The 16,233-nt window shown below is 49.5% G+C and overlaps 5 protein-coding genes across 5 annotated transcripts; 1 reads left to right on the plus strand and 4 right to left on the minus strand.

Moving 5' to 3' along the window:
* Positions 1–185: 185 nt before the first annotated feature.
* FPRO_13142 (uncharacterized protein) lies at positions 186–2,598 on the minus strand (the record flags this gene model as incomplete). The annotated part of the gene is made up of 2 exons (XM_031222562.1): positions 186–1,427; positions 1,477–2,598. The coding sequence occupies 2 exons, from the start codon at positions 2,596–2,598 to the stop codon at positions 186–188; spliced, it is 2,364 nt and encodes a 787-aa protein (XP_031088009.1).
* Positions 2,599–4,178: 1,580 nt separating this feature from the next.
* Positions 4,179–5,755, plus strand: FPRO_13143 (putative CDS1-CDP-diacylglycerol synthase; the record flags this gene model as incomplete). The annotated part of the gene is made up of 4 exons (XM_031222563.1): positions 4,179–4,319; positions 4,428–4,806; positions 4,856–5,661; positions 5,714–5,755. The coding sequence occupies 4 exons, from the start codon at positions 4,179–4,181 to the stop codon at positions 5,753–5,755; spliced, it is 1,368 nt and encodes a 455-aa protein (XP_031088010.1).
* A 496-nt stretch (positions 5,756–6,251) lies between these two features.
* FPRO_13144 (uncharacterized protein) lies at positions 6,252–7,766 on the minus strand (the record flags this gene model as incomplete). The annotated part of the gene is made up of 4 exons (XM_031222564.1): positions 6,252–6,422; positions 6,477–7,288; positions 7,337–7,438; positions 7,493–7,766. The coding sequence occupies 4 exons, from the start codon at positions 7,764–7,766 to the stop codon at positions 6,252–6,254; spliced, it is 1,359 nt and encodes a 452-aa protein (XP_031088011.1).
* A 2,567-nt stretch (positions 7,767–10,333) lies between these two features.
* FPRO_13145 (related to 5`-nucleotidase precursor) lies at positions 10,334–12,536 on the minus strand (the record flags this gene model as incomplete). Its single annotated transcript, XM_031222565.1, has 4 exons — positions 10,334–10,941; positions 10,992–12,051; positions 12,109–12,164; positions 12,233–12,536. 4 exons carry the CDS (start codon positions 12,534–12,536, stop codon positions 10,334–10,336), a joined length of 2,028 nt encoding a protein of 675 aa, XP_031088012.1.
* A 756-nt stretch (positions 12,537–13,292) lies between these two features.
* FPRO_13146 (uncharacterized protein) lies at positions 13,293–14,111 on the minus strand (the record flags this gene model as incomplete). The annotated part of the gene is made up of 1 exon (XM_031222566.1): positions 13,293–14,111. The coding sequence occupies one exon, from the start codon at positions 14,109–14,111 to the stop codon at positions 13,293–13,295; it is 819 nt and encodes a 272-aa protein (XP_031088013.1).
* Between the last annotated feature and the right edge of the window lie 2,122 nt (positions 14,112–16,233).

Consider the following 16,233-nt stretch of genomic DNA (forward strand, 5'->3'; position numbering starts at 1 on the left):
TCTTGGTCGTTCAACATCATATAGCAATTTTTAACACCGTCCGAAGTGTGACTGCCTTGTGGTATCTCGTCTAATATCTACCCTCAACGCCAGGCAACTGCAAGTAACTGTCTCGAAGTGTAATCATATTGTCAAAATCAAGCCCATCATCCATCAAAACGCCGAGAACCAAGATCCCACCAATTTTAGCCCCCAAATGCTTCATTCACTACCTCACCCTCATCCGGTGTCACCTCCAGTTCGAGCAGCTCATGGGCTGCCTCAACTGTCTCTCCATCGATCCCGGCCTCCATCACTAAATCTTCTTCGGCAAAAGCAAGTCTTCCTAAAGCGAGAAGATACCTTTGGCTTCCCCCATGAGCCATTGAGAGCTTCTCGCTAATGTCTGCTAGATTGGCGGTATCGGGACCCGTCACTAAAGCATGTATCAAGAAGACGCATTGTGAGATGATTCGATATAAGCCGGCGGAGTACGACGTCGTAGTCGATCCCTGCCGTATATCCTTAGTCTCGAATGTTTGTGGTAAGATGTTGAAAGGGATTGGTTGGTCGTACAGCTCGTCTATAGACATGCTGAGGCAGGCCACAAGGCGAGGGAGAGCTAGACTGTGAGACGCAAGCTCCTTAGCGCCAAAAGGATGGCGCGAAAAGGCGATGAGCGTTCGCAAAGCAGCCAAGCATAACGTAGATTTCTCATGGCGGGTAGTTACTGATGGGTGGTAATCCGTAAGCTTGTTTGTAACATGGTTGATGACATGACTAGCGACATGAGTATCTTCGTCGTCTGTAATTGGACCTATTGAGTCTGGAAGTGCAGAGGTTGTCAGGAGCTCTAGCATGCCCAAGATATCGGGAAGTTCTTGCTTTGGGCTCAGAAGTTTGTAGACCATGTCAGGTTTTATGCATCGCCAAAAGACTGTCGACTTGGGTTTGATTTCATCTTCTGTCACATCCATTACAGTGGAACAAGCCAAAGCGCTTATATACAAGACTGATAAGATATCAACGATCTTTATATGTTCCTTCATTGACTGAAAGTCATCATTCTTCAGCCGTCGTTCACCTTCCCGTATGCGGTGCTGCCATTCAGCCAAAGTGCAGATTGTGGCTTGCGCGGGAGGTGTCAGGTTCGGCAAAACGAAGGGAACGACTTCTGACGCGTGGAGTGAGAAGATGAAAGAGATGATTGAGAGCAAATACTTGATAGGCTCCCAGAGCTGCTCCTCATGGCAACGATTCCACATGTTGACCATAAGATTTGCAAAGTCCACAAGTAGCTGCATCGGTCGATGGGGGCTTCCCATCAGAGGTATTTTTTGGAATATGATGGCGGAAAGCGAGGTATCTTTGTCATCTTTGAAGGAAAAGCGAGATAATGTGTCCAGTGTTGGGCGAGGAGCTCCATGATCGAGCACAAGTGGTAGAAACTAGAGACGATGAGCATAGTGCCAACCAGCTGGGAAGGATCAGACAAACCTCAAAAAGGACGTCCGGTGATGGCGCTACCACAAGCGGCGGTTGGTGTACTGGAGCCTCTGCCTTCCCAGTACTACTGGCGAAGCTATCTGTGTGAGTTTCCAGTGCCATGATAGGACTGTCAACAGTCGGCCTTTTCCTTTTGCCTTTGCTCGGTGTTCTCTCGCCGACGTGCAAGGCCACTGAGTCGGGATTTCTGCTGCGTCCTTGGCCCTTACTTGGACTTACAACAATATCCATCTCATCGAAGCCATCCGCAACCCATGATTTGTTTGCTTTCTTGGGAGTCGTAACTCCTCCCGTAGTTCCAACAGCGGGTTCCTTGCGGCGAACTCGATCACTGACCTCTCTCATATCACGCTGTAGAAATTGAAGTTCGGTATTGGCGTTTTGTTCAGCGGCAACAGCTGCCTCAGCAATCCTTTCCTGTTTCGCCAATTGTTCGGCATTTATCTTGTTCAGACGAGCAACCTCTGCAGCGTGCTCTTCATTCGATTTCACAAAATTGGATCGGACAATCGAGGCTTCTCCCAGAGCTGCTTTGAGTTGATCCTCGAGGGCTCTGACTCGCTGCTGGAGTGCTGACAAGATATCGCCAGGTTGGTTCTGGGACTGCTGAGAGGCTCCTGGTCTGTTTTGCGGCACAGCCGGCCGAGCGAATTGACTCGATTGAGCACGAACGAAGTTGGAGCTCTGAGTCTGGAACTGCTGAGAGGTGTACATGGGCTGGTGAGGTGGTCCAGCATTGTAAGGCTGTTGAGGGACCTCGCCCATGGGCCGCCGCTTCGAAGGTTCGACAACAGGGTTCCATCGCGGATTCGGGGGCGGAACTGAGCGTCGAGAGTCTAAGCAGTAGCTTTGGGATGACTGGTTTTGTTGGAGATTGCCATCTACAACTGGCCTCCCAATAGGAACACCGGCATCATTTGTCACTTCGGTCGTATCGAGGTCATCGTCTTCTATCCAGACGATTTCTGGGGATTCAAAGCGTGGACGCTGTGTCAATGGCTTTGACTGGGCTTGTGCTTGTGTGAGCTGTATTGCATTGTCCTCGAGTTCCTGGAGGGCATTGGCAGGGATATCGTCGAAGCCGTCATCGGAGAACTCGTCGTCGAGATCCATTTTTGATGGTTGTTTTCATATCAGACGAGAGATCCATTGAACAAAAATACAAAGCTTGTTATTGTTGCCGCATCTCGAACGATACCTATTGTCCTTGATCACGGTTTCGGGTACTGGGGTAGAAAGGATTTAGAAACGCGTCGCGAGGTCACGTGAGTCAAATTGTGGCTGCCGTTTGGGGCAGCCACAGTTTGGACAAGTGAGGCGCAGTGTTGCGGAGTTTGAGTTTTGAGCATGTGAAGAGCCAAGTGCGTCATTGACCTAGGTAGTCAAGCTCATAACTCTGACGGCTTGTGGAGAGATTCACCAGTCAGTCCCTTAGACCCTGATGAAATACGTAGCATAACGACATAAAAATAGCCATGCTTCTGCATGGCTATATGTTTGTATAAAGAAGTTGCAGACTGAGACACGCGTATAAGATAGAGAGCGACATGAGCCAGTAGCCTTAGTGGAGGTTTAGGTAATTCTCGCGGTTATTACGGCCTCGTTCTTCACAACAATTAATTTGGCTGTCATGGTTGCTTGGCGTTTCTACCATAGTCGTTGTTAGGGCTTCTTGTTGCTCAAAATTACCGACATGGGACGAATCTCAACAGATCTATAAAATGGATCCCAAGAGACGGGGGTTGTCCCACAACTAATAAGCCCCTGCGTCTGGGGCAGCTCTCAATTTCCCAGTCGTAATACATAGCAATGGGCAAGCCCATACCCAAGCAAAAGAGGGAGCCTGGATATACATTAGAAGGCTACTCTACTCCGTACTCGGCGGCTTCTAAGAGTCCGTTGTCCGCTCACTTGACGCAATTTAACACCCGACTCCCAAGCCCAAGACCAGGAGGGACGGTGGAAACCCGCTGGAAAGGCCGGAACACTTCAAGCCACAGCCGCAATGGCCAGGTGGTCGTTCAGGGACTCGATTGGTCCCTCCAAGGAATTTTGGGGTCAGATTTGATCCTGCTGTTGGCCGGCATTGCGTAGGAGGTGCTGTAGCTTGTCCGTAGTTTACTTGGCAGAGCCAGAGGCAGCGTCACTGCGTAAGACCGGACCCAATCTGCCACTGCTAAGGTATGCCATGCCATGCTCTGCTAGGCTGAGCTGCAGACCGGAGCTAGAAACGGCTTGACTTTTCAAACCACCATTTCCTTCCTGTTCTTCCAACATCGTCACAACCATCGCGACAAGTGAGCACTTTTGCCCACTCAACCTCGCTCCATCTTTCGTTCCTTGGAAGCACTTCTCCCCCGGCAGAATTTTTTTTGTTTGGCCTGGCTTAGCTTCTTCCAATCGTGACGATTTATTTCAGCACGAAGCGAATTGTCGACTCCTGACCCCGTAGCCCACGAACTTGACCCAGGTCTGCGCAACGACGTCACAGGTCGCTTGGAGCAATTTTTCGGGAACAGAAAACTGTCTTTTCACCACAACTTCACTTGGAGCTGCAATCGCGTCAGCGACTCGAGCATATCGCCCATTCCTCAACCGACGACAACCTCATTGCCAACCTTCTTGGCAGTATTCAACAATAAAAAACCTCCAGCGCCTTTTTCAGTGCATTCAGATACCAAATATCAATAGAAATGGCTCGTCCAAAGAGAGGGGTTAGGTTCCCCAATCGCAACGGCTCTGATGGACGAAGATCAAGCTTCAGCAGCGAGGACGGTGGCTCTCCCACCAAGCTCAAGTCCCAATCCTCGGGACAGCTAGAAACAGTAGACGAGGTAAGCTTGACTCACAGGAAGCGACAGGGCCTCATCCTCAAGATCTAGTGTTTGATACGAGCGACGCATTGTCGATTCATACCATACTCTAGCTAACAGCCCTCACAGAAGCAGCCCGCAGTTAGCGAAAAGCAAGCCGAGTACGAAAAGAAAAAGGCCAACTTCATAACGCGCACTTTCTGGACATTTGTCATGTTTGCGCTCTTCTTCGCCGCGCTCTTCATGGGCCACATCTACATCATCTGCATCATCACCGCTGTCCAGATTGTCTCCTTCAAAGAAGTCATCGCCATTGCCAACGTTCCCAGCCGCGCCCGTTCCCTGCGATCTACTAAGAGTCTCAACTGGTACTGGCTGGCGACTACCATGTACTTCCTCTATGGCGAGACGGTCATCTACTACTTCAAACATATCATTCTGGTTGACAAGGTCCTCCTACCTCTCGCCACTCACCACCGCTTCATCAGCTTCATTCTCTATGTGTTTGGTAAGACGCTCGCTCCCTAGGCTGGACCCTCCAGACTAATCGTGAATAGGCTTCGTTTTCTTTGTCACATCTCTCCAGGCTGGACACTACAAGTTCCAGTTCACCAACTTTGCCTGGACACACATGGCTCTGTACCTCATTGTGGTCCAGGCTCATTTCATCATGAACAATGTCTTTGAGGGCATGATCTGGTTCTTCCTGCCCGCTGCTCTGGTCATCACTAACGACATATTTGCTTACATCTGCGGTATCCTTTTCGGACGCACCCAGCTCATCAAGCTATCTCCCAAGAAGACCGTCGAGGGTTTTGTCGGTGCTTGGATTATGACCATCATTTTCGCCATGCTCCTCTCCAGCATCATGATGCGATCCAAGTACTTTATCTGCCCTGTTAACGACTTGGGCGCCAACATCTTCACTGGTCTTAAATGTGATCCCAACCCGGTCTTCCTTCCCAAGACCTACGAGCTCCCCGAGCTGTTCTTCCTCCCCGATACTGCGAACTTCTCCGTGACTATTGCTCCCATGCAGATTCATGCCCTCAACTTGGCTACTTTTGCCTCTCTGATCGCTCCCTTTGGCGGATTCTTTGCTTCAGGACTCAAGCGCACTTTCAAGATCAAGGACTTTGGCGACTCTATCCCCGGACATGGAGGTATCACTGACCGCATGGACTGCCAGTTCATCATGGGTTTCTTCGCCTACATGTACTTCCACACCTTCATTGCCATCCACAAGGTCAGCCTTGGCAGCGTTCTGGAGACGGCAATAACCAGCCTCAACCCCGATGAGCAACTCGAGCTTGTCAAGGGAATGGGTCATTATCTTCGAAACCAAGGCATCCTAGCTGAAGACGTAAGTGCCTGCTTCTAAGTCTTTACTACTACATCTTGCTCACAAACGACAGGCTGTCGCTTGTATCGATAAGCTCCTTCCAGTAAAGCAATGAGTTCTCAACGAATAACTCAGGCCCTTTGCAAGGCACATTTTAATCATATTCAACTGGGTATATAGCCCCTTTTCCACTCACACTGGCGTTTTCCTTAGTCATAGAGCTTTCACGTGAGCTGTGCGTTTCCGAGTATTATCGGGGTCTGTACGGTTCAAGTCAATTGTTGAGCTGTATTGTTGGGTATCGGGCAGCAAAGACCTTGTGCCCAGGTTTACAGGCGCTGTCGGTATTATGTAATGAGCAAATAATGTCCATATTTCGGGGGAAGGGTGGCTGTGAGTGTAGACTCTTGTTGACGTGGGTCAAGTCGTCAAATCCTGGTGGGAAATTCTACAAAAGTATTCAACATCCACTCTAGAAGTATTGCAAACTATATGCATCATGTGTATGATTCAATCTACCTGTGATTTCTGTGCGCCACTCAATGGGCTTCTATGTTCTGTTTTCCATTTTCAGTCTTGATCCCGTACAGCTTACTCTTACAATCTTCTTCTCATTCATTCTTAGTCTCCCAGCCGCCTTCGGCTTGGAAGATTTCACCGACCGCCTTGCCAACCTCCAAGAGGTGGCGGTCACGATATCGCGGTGCAACGAGGGAGAGGCCGATGGGCATGCCGTGGCCACCCTTGAAGCCTGGCACATTCAGGACTGGGACATGAAGACCCTACACGACCAGATCGTTAGTCATTGTAAGATTCGTACGCAGTGTGTCACTTACGCTCCACATGGCACAGAAAATATGGCTTCCTGTACTCTCCAGACCAACGGGGGCTTCATCCGGTACACTCGGTGTGATGATAGCTGCATACTGTGAGGCAATAAAGTCGAAGACAGGCCTCATAGCAGCCAAGCTGTCGCTAGCCATCAGTTGCGTCTTTCGAGTGAAATTGTCGGAGTTCTCGACGTGCTCGATCAAGACTTGGCCGATTTGGTCCTTTCCAACTCTATACTCTGGTAGGAAAGAGGTACGGCCCTCGGTGTGAAGCCCAATACGATACCACTCTGGCACATCATCGAATGTCGAAGGGAGCTCAAGCTCATGTACTTCTGCGCCATGGGATCTGAGAAGATCTGCAGCGCGGGCGAGAGCATCTTGGGTTCCAGGACCAGCCATGGGCCAGATGCTCGTCTTGCAGATTGCGAAACGTGCCCCTGCAATGCCCTGAAAAGAACGGTCTTCGTCTTCGTCTTCATCATCATCATCTTGAAGAGCAAAGACGTCGGCCAGAAGAACCAGATCTTCAACACATCGTCCATACCATCCAAGAGTGTCGTACATCAGAGCATATATCTTCTGACCTTCGCGAGATACAGAGTTCCAGGTTGGTTTGAACCCATAAATCCCATTGAATGATGCAGGACGAATCATGGATCCGCCTGTCTGTGTCCCAAGGGCCATGGGGGCTTGGAAATCGGCAACAGCAGCTCCGGAGCCGCTGGACGATCCGCCCGGGGTGCGTAGAGGGTCATGAGGATTGTGAGTCTTGGGGCCGACATGGATAGCAGCGAACTCGGTCGTAGTTGTTTTACCTAGGTAGCTTATTAGATGCAAGAGTGCAGAGCATATGTTGAACATACCGAAGATGAGGGCACCTGCATGGCGAAGGATTCGTACGGAAGCAGCATCTGTCTCAGGGAAATGGCCATCATATAGTGGCGAGTTGAACTGAGTAGGCATATCTATACGACAGTAAGCTCCAGTCTTGGTTGTGGGTACAAGTTTGGCCAACTAACCTTTTGTGTAAATGACATCCTTTACAGCGATTGGAAGTCCATGGAGAGGTCCTCTGTTTTTCTTAGGGATCTCATCTAGAAGTCTTGCCTCCTGCATGACCCTCTTCTCGTCCAGGTATGCCCATGCTTTGACGTCTTCATCGCGTGCCTTGATCCTCTCAAGTAAAGACTCGGCATACTCTTGAACTGAAATCTCATCCGCCTGGATCTTCCCAAGAGCTTCAGAAGCCGTGAGTTTCCATGGCTCGATATGATGAGTTTTGGAAGGAGACATTGTTTTTTCCTGGTCCCTCTACTATGGAGTCTTGCTTTTGCATACAGCTAAGTAGTGTTAGGGAGTTCGGACAGTCCAGTCTTATTTCCAATGCCCTGCGATATTGAACCTCAACACTCCAAGTCAACATCTCAGAAAGGATTAAATTGGAGAGTCTCATATGTTATATACCTTTTTTTTTTCGTTCGCCTCTTAAAAAGCAGCCTGTGCTTCGGGCACAAATGCAACGTCTCTATTCTGTAGGCCGGTCGGTGAGAGTCCGTAGCCTATAGGACGCATGTGCGGAAGGCCTCAAGTTGTCAAACATTCGTCTCCTGAATCCGGGCACTAATGCAGTACGGGCCGAGCTGCCAACGGATACTCTATCTCGATATGGCAACGGACGTAATTGTGGACTTACTCCGTCGTCCGTACACCGAGACGTTTTTCTGTGTAACTCGGAGCAGCCCAACAAGAAGCAGAGTCGTCTCTTCCAAGTCGTGATTGGATTCTCCGGTGTGAGGCGAAGTTGATATTGTCGAGACGAGATGAAGGGTTGGGAGGAACAGCATAGAAGGGTTGTTGGACAGGAGATGTTAGTTAAACGACTCGGGCGGGAGGTCAAGGCGGACTTGTGCTTTTCGTTCGCTCGGGCTTTGGACCTCGGGGTGCACCAAGGCATCCAGCACAGGGCCCAACAGGAAGCTATTCCGGACCACGGTGCAAAGATGCTCCTCGCTCTAGAGTTTCAGCCAGTAGCAGTCAGCAAGAAAATAGCTTGGTAACACCCGGTCTTTCGGTCCGACGTCTAACATAACGGATGATAGGAGAAGTCAGAAGAGGCTAGTCAAACTTAAGAAGCAATCAAGGTCGAGAAGTCCTTATTCAAGACAGGGTTCGATGCAGGAGGGGGATGTCACGGGATAGTGCTCGAAACTTCGGCACTTGAGAGGGATCTACAGAGGAGGTGAATACCAAGCTTAGCTACTGCACATACGTAAACAAGTTGAACTCTGATTGTATGGTTGAGCGCAGCTGAAGTAGGGATTCGAAGTCTGGTAAGTTTACTAGTGACAAAGACTCGACGCCACGTACCAGCATCCCGGTATTGTGTGAGAGATACGTAGGCGAGAATGGTTCACCTCGTTCATGATCACTTACTATCCCCTTTGTTTGCATTGCAGGCTGGCCATGATACAGTCAGCGATTGGACATGGTGTTGGGCTGAAGTGACATCGCCATTTGCCTCAACAGCTTCATTACGACCCTCATACTCCCTGACTTCATACCATGGCTTCTCGTGAGCCAACAGCCACAAACAATGGTGATCCTCGACACACAATCATTGGCCTTGCTTCATCTTCCTTGCCTCATCCCAAACCTTGCTGATTTTACTCTTCCTTTCTTTTTCCTCGCAAAACATCTCCGCCGCTAGACTAAACATGGCCATACCCTGCACCCCACGAACCTGTTAGAAACAATTTCATTTCTTTTTCTATTGTCGTCCGTTGTTAGCAACGTCACTTTTAGATGCCCAATCGCGTCGATCGGCTTCTGGAAGACCGGTGAGCCGGGGTAGTGGCGTCCAACTTCCCGTAAGCCACGCCGATGATCCATGGCGGCAAACTCTGGCTTGGCCTTGACTCCGCAGATGAGGCTAGAGTCGGTGAGTTGAGTTGAATTTTCCATGTAATCTATAGTGAGGCTTGAATTTGCCAATGTTTCCTACGTATGTGATGTACAGATATAATGTCGGATCTCTGGTATCTGTAGGCCTCGGCTCTGGAATACTACGTCGATGTAAAACGGTTGACACACGATCTCGGTAGAATGAAAGTTTAGGCGATCATTAGCTAAGGAAGCTTCTCTCGACTCTAGTTTGATTGACAACAGGCATGGATATGGATGCGGCATCAGGGGTCTTATACGAGCTGCCATGCTGCGTAGTGACGAATTGATGCTGTCCTTCTTATGGTAGCTTTCCGATAGGATTGAACAATAAAGGCCGTGTCTTGGCTACAGGTCTGAGTCCTCCAATGCCGGTCTGTTCAATCTCTCAGTGCTTGTATATATGTATTGATTCGTGATTTTCCTGGAATGAGCCAGCATATCATATTGCATCAGGTCAATTTCTCAGGTGCTATGAAGGCCTTGGTTTATGCATTGTAGTTTTTCGCAGCAAGCCATGCAGCAGCTTTAGCGAGTGTAACGGTGAAGAGTTTTGTGTCCTGCATATTTCCACGATAGCTACGCAAGACATTGGCTGCAGAGAGGCGCTACGGCTTGTCATTTACGACAGCGAGATCTGATCGAATCAAGGCACTCAAAGCGCCTTAGTTCAGGTCCCATTAAGTTGCTGAGGCTCAACGGCAATGCCGATCCAATGTGACATCAAGAGTCATAGGATATGACGATTGCCCGGCAGATTCTGCCTCGTATGAGGCTTGATGTGAGGCTGTAGGTCGATATTAATAGCTATAGCACTTTATCCTAGGTACACATGAATACTCGAAATACGAGGGGTGCTGAGAATTGAGGCCAAATTGTATTTATTTTATGATCCGTTCTATTCGTAATCCACGTCTCTTCTAATTTTTTGGTGTAGAAGCTCCGGTCATGATAATTCGTCCGTCGACCACCGGAGCAATGCAAGTTGTCCAATCAACCGTGTACTCGCCCTCTTTGAGAGGATCACAGATACTAGTCTTGACCTTTGCTTTGAGCGCCCACTTCGTGAAGAACTTGCGCATCAAGAGAATCTCAAAATCGAGCCTTGCGCCGTCAGGGTCTTCAAACTCTTCCTCCTCGCGATCCTTCTCATGAAGTTCCTCGTCGCTGGTTTCGTTGTCATCATGGGGTTTCATGTTGATGCTGAAGCGACGCTTAAGGAACCTGCCCCAGGGGTCTTTAGCGTCCTTGGTAACACTCTCGGTGCGTTTGTCCTTGGGTAGGTTCTCTGCAACAGACTTGAGGCTGGGGAAGTCGGTATTGAAGGTAGTTCGGACGGGTGAGACGGGGGTCTCGCATTTCTGGGCAACCTTGACCCAATGTTGCGCGAGGTTTTTCCATCGTCCTACTGTCAAAAGACCCATGAAGTACTGACGCAGCATGGCCGAGATAAGAATGCCGTTTTCTTCCTCGATGATCTCCTCCGCTTGTCCACCCTCAGACTTGACCAGCAAGCTGGTGAAACCATCTGCCATCGCTGTCAGCTCTCTCCTTCGTAATTGTATAGTTTCAACTTACCTTTTCCTCGTCCCATATATCCTCGGGTACAGAGCACATAGAGTCTCTCCGGCTCATACGGCTTTCCACCAATTTCCGCCCACAACACTCTCTCCCCTCTAGGTCGGGAGGGATCAAACTCAAATCGAATGTTGGAAACCTGTGGAAATCGACCTTCCAGAGCAGGATACATAGCTACACTGTTCTCAAGCGCGTCGAAGATAGCTTGACCTGTCACTCTGAGCAACACCACAGGATCTTCAAACGGAAAGCAGGTCGTGATATCTTTGATGCGAATCGCACCAGGGGGGTAGATTTGGTCGCCACGGATAGTACCAGATGCCATGATTGTGCAATCAGCGCCATGGTGCTGTCTCATGACGTCGCATACAAAGTTTCCGATGTTGGACTCCTTAAGGCGAACTGTGCTGAAACGAGCATCCAGAGGTGTAGCAGTGTATCCAATAGGCCTTGCCAGTGACTGGTTGAGTTTGGAGGTGAGTTCATCTACCTTTTTTAGTGTTGAAGGATCTTCCTCGATAGAAGACACAATATCTCTTCGCCAAATGTCGAAATCCCACTTAGAAGGGTCATCTTCCTTGCGGCGAGCCTCGATGTAACTCAGGTTCTTGAAGTCGGTACCAGATCGAAGCACGTGAGTCCCATTGATGAGGCTGTGGGCGTAGAAATGGTCGTGTCCGCCGAGGATGATATCAATGAGTCCCTCCGTCTGTTCCGCCAACTTGTTGTCATTGGGTTCTCGCATGTGACTTAGACAGACGATGATCTCTGCACCGTCCTCCCGCAGCTTCGGGACGAGCTCCTTGGCAACAGCAGTAGCGGATCTGTACTCCAGATTGGGCGGTAGACTGTTGATGGTCTCAAGCCATTCTCTCTCACCCAAGCCGATGAGGCCAACCTTGATGCCATTCGAAGTGGTGATCATGTGCGTCTTCTTGGCATGGCCAATAGGTGTGTCACCGCCAATGTCGTGGTCGATGACGTTTGCGAGCAGCCAAGGGAACTTGTTCTGACTTGAGAGATGCTCAAACTGCTTAACCCCAAAATCGAAGTCGTGGTTCTGTGATTTGAGGCTGATTAGTTACCAAGTCAGTCAAGGGTGGTGTGACCTACCCACCCCTACACAAGAGCAGTCCGTTCCAATCAGATCAAGAACGGGAACCATGTGTTGACCTAGGTTGGATCGTCAATATCTACCTAGAATATAATAAGATGCGTCTTTCCTGGATCTCAAAACTCACCCTTGGTCACAGTGCTCTCCAAGCTGGGGTTAAAGACATCTCCAGAAAAGAGCGTCAGGGCTCTAGGCTGGTCCTTGAACTTCTCGCCTTCCTGGTACTCGCGGCACACGCTGATGAATCTTGGCAGGCCACCCACAGGCTCAGCACTTGAAGGGTCCAGGTGATAGACGTCGTTGTAGTGAATCAGTCTCAAATCGGAAGGTGAATCAGCCTGGCCCTGATGCTCAACACGACCTGAGGCGTAGGTGACTTGAGGTTCCGCAGTGGGCTCTCCGGCCTCTGCGGGGGCAGTGTCTTTGACCATTGGTAGCAATATCAGTGATGATGTTCAGATAATCGAGTATTTATTAGGATACTTATCCTTTCTCAAGAAAGAATAAAAACAGAATTCTTCAAAGAGCGGGAATTATGACAGATCCAAAGGCAACGAGGCGCAGCTGAAGCTCTACCTTACTTTCTCTCCTCTCCTCTCTTCCTCTTCAAAAGTCCAGGGCAGCGCTAACGGCAGCTTGCAGGAAGGGCCCCCGGGGAATGGATCCAGTAGACCAGTCAGCACGTGACACAATGAATAGCCATTACTTTGTGTTTGTTGATGATTTGCTGCAGGAGGAGCTTTGATGTTTGGGGCCTGCGAGTAACCAACTCAGCATGTAACGCTGACGATATTTCTTCAGCAACAAGAAGTGGTTCTCTTGTTTTAACGTTGTAGAACATCACACGGACATGACGTGCGGCAAAAGCAATTAACGGCACTGAAATTGTAGCAGAAAAGGATAGCTGCTGGATATATCGGTGAAGAAAATGCCCATCAACGATCACCTATCATTACTTGTGATACTCGAAATGCTTCGTTCTATGTGGATAGCCTCCTTTATCCCAGACTTTCTGTCCGGCCATTGGCTATTGTCATAATTCCAATTACTAAGATTGAATTCTATGGTTTCATTAACAATACCCTGCTTCTTATAGGCGACTTGTACATCAGGTGCTCAGTCCAAAGGACAATTAGGTATTTGCTCCAGATGCGGCTCTAACGTTATAGGGTAACGAATCAACCACTTCACTTCAAGATCTTGAGGCGTTCAGGCAACGCGCTTTGCTCAATCCACGCTCTAATCACATCAGAAAATAGCTTTGGCTTCTGCAAATTCCACGTATGCACTGCTCCTCTGACTACCGCACCCAGTGAGCCCTCAATGGGCATTTCCCTACCCATTCTCCTCACCGCCTCAACATCGTCAATGCCTTCTGCCGCAATCGCCAGCGTTTTGACTGGTAGCGTCCTGATGTCTTCCCATTTGAGCTCCAAGTGTCCCGTGTCCACCGCGCAAATCACTTCCCATCTCCTATTATGCCGCATCTCTTCCAGTAGTTCTTTGTGGCGACGCATGCCGCGGCCTTTGACAGCCACGAGCATATACAGCCATGCCGGTACCAGCTCGAGAAGCACTAACATAGCGTAGTAGGTAATGCTCGGATGGCGGACAACCCATGCCCAGTGGCCCTCCATGGGGTGCCCCGCGGTGACAATGGCAGAGAGGACCAGTTCCGGATGTTGCCGGCTGATACGGAGAGTGATGAAAGCACCCATGGAGAGACCGACAACGTGGGCCCGGCCGTCATGTGCGTGTCGCCGAATGAGCAGCGCCACCCGCTCTGCGGAGTTGGAGATATTCGCAGGGAGAATATTGCGGGATTGAGAATGACCGCTGATATCGGGGGCAATGATGTGATAGTCGGATAAGTAAGGAATCACGTAGGACCACTCAAGATGCGAGTTAAGTAGACCATGCAAAAGTATCACTGTGATTGGCTTGTCTTGGTTGAGACTGACAAAGAAGAGCTCTTGCTCTGCCTCGGTCGCTTCTGGTGATGCCATCCTTGTAGGATCTTGAAGAGCCTTATATCAACAAGATGCATGTGTATTTGTCTGAAGTTACGACAAGATGAATCCAAAAGCATCATACCACCTTTCAGCTGATTTCAGCTGACTACGCCGCAGCCATCTTGATCTGTTACATATCATATCAACACTAGGCTCCTAGACAAGCTATACGATTGACGAGATGCAATATTACCGACACCGGCAGTCACGAAAAACAAACGTAAAAGCTTTTTTAACTCTCCGATCTGGAACATCAGCTCTAAAATATTGTTTCGCATCTAGTTAGTCTAATCAACCGCGTCACTCTTCAGGCGTTTTGACAGCAGCGTAGTATTAATTGATGATCATCACCACTAGCTGTTCTCAAACATTCGCCAAGATGTTTGCATCTCAGGATGACTTCTGTTATAGGGCTCGTAAACTTATCGCAAAGAGCCTGCAACAAGTTTCATCCCAGGTCTTATGCCCTAAGCCAGAGGTTGAGAACAATATCTGAGTGTGGTATCAGCCGCGTTTCCAAGGCGATCATACATAAGCCGTCGAGATACCGATCGGATGGTCATCGTTCCTGTTGCAAGAGAGTTTCACCGTCGCGACGCCGTTTCTGCCACTACACTTTTCGCTTCATCTGGCGCCACCATCAACATCCACAAATTCTGCAGCTGAGGATCGTTGAGGAAAAGCCTGCCCTGCCCTCCACTGACTGACTCAATTGACCTCCCTCCTTATCCCTCGGCGCTAGAGGCCATGTAGCAGGCGAGTTGAAAAGTCGCCAGATGCCCTGTTTCACGAACCGTTGATGGATCTTTCGAAGCGCCATGGTGAAGAAATCCTCTGGTTTATGGAGAATCCCAAGTCCATGAAAAACGTCTAATAAGAGTTGAAAATGAAGCCATCACCGACTCACAATGGACTGACGTTGACAGGGAGCGCACCCAGTAGCCACCAGATCTGGTGCCGCAAGCTAGCGGGCGAGACGCCCTATGGGGCAGGGGTCATGGCCTGAAGAGCCCCTGGCTAAGGGCAGCCGTTGCCCCTAGCGGTCCCTGACACGGGTGGCCATGCTCATGCGGGTTAGAGTGACCGTTGGCAGGCCTAGGCTGCGATCTTGGCTGACCAGGGTTGAATATTTGAAGTTGACCTGACCAAACCGCATCAGTGGCTCTTCGAAGATGCAGTCGAGGACGATATGGCCTGATGGAGATGAATAGAACGATACCTGTAGACTAGATTTATCTCGCACTTTTTCTCTATCAGCGTTTCACTAGCCAAGCCAAACAACAGCCAAACCTCTCGGTTCCAAAGTCGACCTCTCCCTAGTCCAACCTGAAACGAGCTGCCCTCACCACCCACCACCCTCACCAGAGTCACTGCTTGGCCTGCTTGGAAGCTGGCTCGGTTTTCCGTGATTGAGTTTGCAGCCATGTCCACGCTAGTCTCCATGGCCCCGATTTTGACACCGCCACAAACGAGGGAGCCAAGAGAACCAACATCTTGGCCCTGCCTGTGACAAGTCCAGAACACAGACGAGACAAGCCTGGCACTCGTCAACATCGATATGTGTTTTGTTATTACCATTGTGAAGCACAACAGCCGTCACGATGCCAGTCGATGTCACCTATATCGCCAATATCAAATCGATAGCCGCTCACAGCCTCACAGTTCCATAGTTTCAACTGCTCTTGAGCCAACCAGATAACATCAACTCCAGCTCCCAAGCATTTCCCTTGCAACCGCTGGTCCCACGATAGCACGTTCCCCAAAACCCTTCTGCCAGCTAAAAGGACTACTGTGCCGCTCTACCGGGCCCCATTACTACTTTCGATTCTTCGCCCCTCCCTTTCAATCTCGTTCTTTTGGCTGTTAAAAGTCAAGTCAGTCCAGGTCTGTCTTGGTCTGGTACGATTCGAGCGGCGCGTGGGCTGGTCCCCAATTTTTTCTCTTCTTCCCCCCTTGTTCTCTTGTACTTCTTTTTATTCCCTTTACTATTAGACGATCTGCCATTTGGCTGATCTTCGATACTTTAACTTGTTCTGCTTCCTTGTTCTTCTTTCCTTACTCCATATCTCTTATAATAAGTACCGATCGTTGCCGGTGGTGGAGCTACCTTATTGTC

Source organism: Fusarium proliferatum (assembly GCF_900067095.1).
Source record: "Fusarium proliferatum ET1 genome assembly, contig: FPRO_scaffold012, whole genome shotgun sequence".
Taxonomy (NCBI): Eukaryota; Fungi; Ascomycota; class Sordariomycetes; order Hypocreales; family Nectriaceae; genus Fusarium; species Fusarium proliferatum.